The sequence below is a fragment of the Procambarus clarkii genome, chromosome 44, assembly GCF_040958095.1.
Source record: "Procambarus clarkii isolate CNS0578487 chromosome 44, FALCON_Pclarkii_2.0, whole genome shotgun sequence".
NCBI classification, from domain to species: domain Eukaryota; kingdom Metazoa; phylum Arthropoda; class Malacostraca; order Decapoda; family Cambaridae; genus Procambarus; species Procambarus clarkii.
In genome coordinates, this window is record NC_091193.1 from 19089009 (window position 1) to 19096537 (window position 7529).

Consider the following 7529-nt stretch of genomic DNA (forward strand, 5'->3'; position numbering starts at 1 on the left):
GGAATACGATGTTGGAGGTCGCTAGTCAAGCCTTTATACCCAGGCGCTCACCAAGCTCCGCCCACTCAAAATTATCTCCTTCCACCCTCGGCCACCCATCGCCCTTTCACTCTCCCTCACGATCTCAAATTTTAAGGTCACTCGAAGTAGGAGTTAGTGTGCACTACTTCGTTGTCCTTTAATATTTAAATTTGTTCTAGTAGCTGCGGCTAATTCGCGTATCAAACACTGTTATTATTATATAGTAATTCATTGTAACTACGATAACATTCCATGATGCAACATACAAATTTCAGGAAGTAATTAGTATGACTATGTGTTGCCAAAAATAGATTTAGCGATGACACTTGTTATGAGTAATCTGATTGTAACATCATCAGTTTCAAGAATTTAAGAAATTGTTATTAAAGTTTGATTTTCAAATTTATAAAGATTTTTTTTTTAATTAAAACACTGTTGATGTAACAATACTGATGTAGTCACGTGCATCTTGTAAGCAATAATTGTTATGCTAAAAAATATAATATATACTAACGCAATATTTATTTATCTAGAATTTATAATGACGAATATTGATATTATTTCTCAGCTAATACAACGAACTATTATCTAGCGGTTGAAACTAGTAACATCTTAACCTAATACAGTATTTATTAAATAAGTATATAATAAAATCTTAAAAATTAAGGCAAGCCATGTTAATATTTTACTAGATTACAGTAATAAGGAAAATAATCTTGAGATGCTCTTAGGAATGTAACACGGTGCTTCATAAGATCCTGCTCAATGTGTCGTTTGATAATTTATTTAACCAATAAAAGTGTAGGTGTATTACGAAAGTTGAGAGGTAATTCGTGCAATGTATGACAATCCCAGACATGGAGGAACTATTTAGACTGGCAGAAATGAGTAGTATTTAGTATTTTCCCCTTCTAGTGTATGTACCTTGCGAGTATATTAAACTGTTTATATAATTGTATGCAAATAGTGACATATATCATTTATTTGTGTCAGTGAAGACAAGCAATTGGTGCCGAACACAGAGTGGACCAGTTTAGTGTGTTTGTTCTTAATTAATATTATTCTTATTAATGTCTTGTGGAAATCGGACAGTCTTACTTTAGAAGCATGGCTGGTGTATCACTGGAAAATATAGTACAGATAACTCCAGACACTAACATCAGAGTTGAACATGAAAGATTTTCAAAGTGAACATTATTTTAGTATTAACCTTTAAAGTTCATGAACAAATAATTCATAATATACAATTATCAGCAGTTACAAATGCTTAATGATGAAATTAGTATAATAGCATATATTTTAACTAGTGAAAATAGTCCACTAGTTTAGGTAGTCATGAGTTGATAATCACCAGGATGGTCCATCAGGAAGATGGTTGAGACATATGAATACAGAAGAAAATGTAAGAATATCCATTTTGGGGTCGACCACCACTGAGTCGAGCATATCCTGAACATATGCTGGTATGCTCTTGTAAGCTGTAACCGTCTAAATAGTGCATTTTTAATTTTTCTTACTGTACAATCAAACAGTATTTTGTAAACTAAAATTTATAACATTATAAAATATTTTGTGTAAAATCAAGACTGTGTTAAGTGTTATGGTAGTTATTTGTATATACAGTTCGAGGGTGAATGAACATCTACGAGAGAGGCGCCTCGAGTTTAAGGTTGTGAAAATCTGCTCGGGAAAGTTTGAACATAATTCTGAGTCCTATTTATAGTTTTTCATTCATGATTAGTACTCATGTACTAATCATTCACAGTGAAGAGCCAGTGGTGCCATAGGGACAATCAGAGAACATGATAAACATCAGAGGTCCACGATTGTTCAACATCCTCCCAGCGAGTATAAAAAATATTGCCGGAACAATTGTGGACATATTCAAGAGAAAACTAGATAGTTTTCTTCAAGTGCCGGACCCATCATGCTGTGGTGGATATGTGGGCATGCAGGCCGCTCCAAGCAACAGCCTGTTCGAGAAAGCTCTCCCAAGTCAAGCCTGGCCTAGGGCCGGGTTTGGGGAGTAGAAGAACTTTCAGAACCCAAAGGCGGGGCTTGGGGAGTAAAACTCCCATAACCCCCATCAAGTTGGTATTCAATCGACGGAAAGATTACTGGGATTATATCCACCGAGGTGTACTCGCTTCTCAACACACACATGCACTGAGAGCTTTATTGAGGCCGCCGGAGAGGGCTAGGCTAACCTCCTCACATGATAATTATAAGGTCCGCTAGTTACAGATATTTTTTCAGTACATAATTTATGTATTAACAATAAATTATTATACACTGAAGGAAGGTCTTTTGCTAATACATAAACTGTTTAGGAATTGGTGTATTATACGATCATAGAGGAGCTGATGTTTATTAGTATTTGTTTTCACACTTCTCGGCTTATTTCTTAGTCTCATGTATATATAATTATATACACTTGAGTTAGCACTTGTTCAGGCGTGAAGTTGCCTGAAAAGCTTTGCGTAATAGTGGCTCTATAGATTGTGTAACTCCTGTACGTACAATGTATACATTATTCCTTTGTTCTTTGTATTCATTCTTTTGAATAAATCGTTTTGTAATGTATAGCTGTTGCCTAGCCATTAAAGTGGTCTGACCCACTTTATAATTAACGAGCATTTAGTCAACATTTTGAGGAAGGACGCGTTCATGGGACACTGAATAGCAGGGGGGGGGGGTCTTTGTACATAGATTTATAATCAAGGTTTGTATGAACTTTAACTTTTTCGATCCTTGGTAGTTTCAATAAGGGTTAATGTATCTTAATTTACATAAACTATATTTGGGTATAGTTGACCATGTTATGTATTCAATTTAACATAACACTGCTTACTGAAGATCTTAATTTTAGCTGAACTGAAGCCTGGAGAAGACATCGTTCAGTATGTGGCTAGTAGCCTAACGACCGCTTGAATGCGACAAGTAAACTTTCAAAGAAAATAACTACGGGAATTGATACAGTTATATTCAGCATTTGACACTTTTATTATATAATTTAAAGGCGTTCATTGACAAATCACGCTAAATTGTCATTCGTATAAATATTTACAAAAGTGCAGAGTCAACGTGTAGCTCGTTCCTGACTCGAATCATTGTAGCAGAGAGACAGTCAAGTGACAGAAGACATGAGACAAAGACGGACATTTTAAAAAGGAGTTCCATAGGCAGCGGAGGGAGCAGATGGAGCAACATATCCGTTGCTAGCACCATTTCCATTCCTTCCATTACCGTTGGATCCATAACCATTGTTACCGTTACTTCCATTTGCGCCATTTCCGTTCCTTCCGTTACCGTTGGCACCATTAGCATATCCGTTAATGGCACCATTCCCATTCACACCGTTGCCATTGCCGTTACCAGCACCATTTCCATTTCTTCCATTGCCGTTGGAACCGTAACCATTGTTACCGTTCCTTCCATTTACGCCATTTCCGTTCCTTCCGTTTCCGTTGGCTCCATTGCCATTTCCATAACTGCCACCGTTACCGTTGCTGATGCCGTTGGTGGCGGGACCATAACCATAGCCAACGTCGGGGACGACGCCGATGAGTTCGTTGACGGAGTAGAAGTTCTCAGCCTGGGAACAGTCAACGTTGAACCACCAGTCGCACACCAGGTACTGCTGGTTGAAGATGGTACCGTTGGGGCACAGGAAGGAGTCCTTCTGGCGTCTGACGGCGCGGTCCTGGCAAATGTGGAACACCTGGCAACGGGCCTCAGGGTCGGTATCGGCGTAATAGCCAGCCACTGCCTGGGCGTCACAGGAGAAGTCAGTGTCTGGTGGAGAAGCCAAGACAGGGTAATCTTCCCCGGGGACGCCACCACCGGGGATGTTCTCCTGCAGAGCAACCAGCTCGGCATCTAGTCCATAGGAGCCTGTCGGGGGACCGTACCTATTACTTGGGGGAGCTGAGTATCCATTGCTTGGGGCAGCTCCGAACCCGTTGCTTGAAGTTTGTCCAAACCCATTACCTGAGGCTGCACCGTTTCCATTACTTGCAGCTGTTCCGAAGCCATTGGTTCCTGGAGCTGTGTAACCATTGCTTGGAGCTCCATTAGAAGCTCCAAATTCGTTACCAAAACCTCCATTTGGGGCTCCGTAACTATTTGAAGGTCGCTTGTCTGCGATGGACAATCCCAGCAGGGCTGTAAAAGACATAAATATAGCTTATAATAGTTAAAAATTTCAAGATTTTTCTAAATGATCTTTCCATTCCTCGAAAATTTCAACATAAAGAATCAACATTGCAATGAATATATGCTTTATTTACCAGTAAACAGCAGAACCTTCATGTTTGTCGGTCAGTAGAAATATGAAGTGGAGAGAGAAGTGGAGATAAGAGTCAACCTGAGAAGAAGCTGCTGGAATACGATGTTGGAGGTCGCTAGTCAAGCCTTTATACCCAGGCGCTCACCAAGCTCCGCCCACTCAAAATTATCTCCTTCCACCCTCGGCCACCCATCGCCCTTTCACTCTCACTCACGATCTCAAATTTTAAAGTCGCTCGAAGTAGGAGCTAGTGTGCACTACTTTGTCGTCCTCTAATATTTAAATTTGTTCTAGTAGCTGCGGCTAATTCGCGTACCAAACACTGTTATTATTATATAGTAATACATTGTAACTACGGTAACATTCCATGATGCAACATACAAATTTCAGGAAGTAATTAGTATGACTATGTGTTGCCTAAAACCGATTTAGCGATGACACTTGTTAGGAGTAATCTGATTGTAACATCATCAGTTACAAGAATTTAACAAATTGTTATTAAAGTTTGATTTTGAAATTTATGAAGAATATTTTTTGTTAATTAAAACACTGTTGATGTAACAATACTGATGCAGTCACGTGCATCTTGTAAACAATAATTGTTAAGCTAAAAAACATAATATATACTAACGCAATATTTATTTCTTTATCTAGAATTTATAATGACGAATATTGATGTATTTTTCTGCTTATATAACAAACTATTATCTAGCGGTTAAAACTAGTAACATCTTAACCCAATACGGTATTTATTAAATACGTATATATAATAAAAATCTTAAAAATTAAGGCGAGCTATGTTAATATTTGACTAGATAACAGTAATAAGAACAATAATCTTGAGATGCTCTTAGGAATGTAACACGGTGCTTCCTAAGATCCTGCTCAATATGTCGTTTGATAATTTATTTAACCAACAAAAGTGTAGGTGTATTACGAAAGTTGAGAGGTAATTCGTGCAATGTGTGACAATCCCAGAAATGGACGAACTATTAGACTGTGTGACACAAATGAATAGTGGTTAGTATTTCCCTTCTGGTGTATGTACCTGGCGAGTATATTAAACTGTATATATAATTGTATGCAAATAGTGACATTTATCATATATTTTGTGTCAATGAAGACTAGCATCTAGTGCCGAGCATAGAGTGGATCAATATAGTGTGTCTGTTCTTAATTAATAGTATTCTTATTAATTTCTTGTGGGAATCGGACATTGTCTTACTTTAGAAGCATGACTGGTGTACTGGAAGATATAGTACAGATAACTCCAGACACTAACATCAGAGTTGATCATGAAAGATTTTCAAAGTGAACATTATTTTAGCATTAACCTTTTAAGTTCATGAACAGATAATTCATAATACAATTATCAGCAGTTACAAATGCTAAATGAAGAAATTTGTATAATAATAGGTACTTTAACTAGTGGGGATAGTCGACTAGTTTCTGTAGTCAAGAGTTGATAATCATCAGGATGGTTCATCAGGAAGATGGTTGAAACATTTGAATACAGAAGAATAATGTAAGAATATGCATTTTGGGGTCGAGCATAGCCTGAACATATGCTGGTATGCTCGTGTAAGCCGCGACCGTCTAAATAGTGCATTTTTAATTTTTCTTGCTGTACAATCAAACAGTATATTGTAAACCAAAATTTATAACATAATAAATTATTTTGTGTACAATCAGGACTAGGTTAAGTGTTATGGTAGTTATTTGTATTTACAGTTCGTGGGTTCGAGAGGCGCTTCGAATTTAAAGTTGTGAAAATTTGAACATAGTTGCGAGTCCTATGTAACGTTTTTCATTCATGATTAGTACTCATGTACTAATCATTCACAGTGAAGAGCCAGTGGTGCCATAGGGACAATCAGAGAACATTTTAAACATCAGAAGTCCACGGTTGTTTTAACATCCTCCCAGCGAGTATAAAAAATATTGCTGTGGCAACCGTGGGCATATTCAAGAGAAAACTAGTTTTCTTCAAGTGCCGGATCAATCGGGCTGTGGTGGATATGTGGGCATGCAGGCCGCTCCAAGCAACAGCCTGTTCGAGAAAGCTCTCACAAGTCAAGCCTGGTCTTTGGCCGGGCTTGGGGAGTAGAAGAACTTCCAGAACCCAAAGGCCGGGCTTGGGGAGTAAAACTCCCATAACTCCCATCAAGTTGGTATTAAATCGACGGAATGATTACTGGAATTATATCCACCGAGATATACTCGCTTCTCAACAACAGGCACTGAGAGCTTTATTGAGGCCGCTGGAGAAGGCTAGGCTAACCTGCTCACATGATAATTATAAGGTACGCTAGTTACAGATATTTTTTCAATACATAATTTATGTGTTAACAACAAATTATTATACAATGAAAGAAGGTCTTTTGCTAATACGTAAACTGTTTTAGGAATTGGTGTATTATACGATCATAGAAGACCTGATGTTTATTAGTATTTGTTTTCACACTTCTCAGCTTATTTCTTAGTCTGATATATATATATATATATATATATATATATATATATATATATATATATATATATATATATATATATATATATATATATATATATATATATATAATTATGAACACTTGAGTTAACATTTGTTCAGGCCTGAAGTTGCCCGAAACGCTTTGCATAATAGTGGCTTTATAGATTGTGTAACTCCTGTACGTACAATGTATGCATTACTCCTGTGTTCTTTGTATTAATTCTTTTGAATAAATCGTTTTGTAATGTATAATTGTTGCCTAGCCATTAAGCCAATAAAGTGGTCCAACCCTCCAGAGGTGGATAGGACTTAAGCCCAACTCTATCACTTAATTAACAAGCATTTGATCAACGTTTAGAAGAAGGACGCGTTCATGGGGAACTGAATTGCAGGAGGTCTTTGTACATAAATTTATAATCAAGTTTTTTATATATATTTTGTATGAACTTTAACTTTTTCGATCCTTGGTAGTTTCAATAAGGGTTAATGTATCTTAATTTACATAAACTATATTTGGGTATAGATGACCATGTTATGTATTCAATTTAACATAACACTGCTTACTGAAGATCTTAATTTTAGCTGAGCTGAAGCCTGGAGAAGACATCGTTCAGTATGTGGCTAGTAGCCTAACGACCGCTTGAATGCGACAAGTAAACTTTCAAAGAAACTAAGTACGGGAATTGATACAGTTTTATATTCAGCATTTGAAACTTTTATTGTATAATT

General features: G+C 37.1%; 1 protein-coding gene across 1 annotated transcript; it reads right to left on the minus strand.

Moving 5' to 3' along the window:
* Nucleotides 1–3078: 3078 nt before the first annotated feature.
* On the minus strand, nucleotides 3079–4399 carry LOC138349632 (pro-resilin-like). Its single transcript, XM_069300438.1, has 2 exons — nucleotides 4311–4399; nucleotides 3079–4185 (listed from the first exon to the last, which is right to left on the minus strand). Exons 1-2 carry the CDS (start codon nucleotides 4330–4332, stop codon nucleotides 3185–3187), a joined length of 1023 nt encoding a protein of 340 aa, XP_069156539.1. The 5' UTR covers nucleotides 4333–4399; the 3' UTR covers nucleotides 3079–3184.
* Between the last annotated feature and the right edge of the window lie 3130 nt (nucleotides 4400–7529).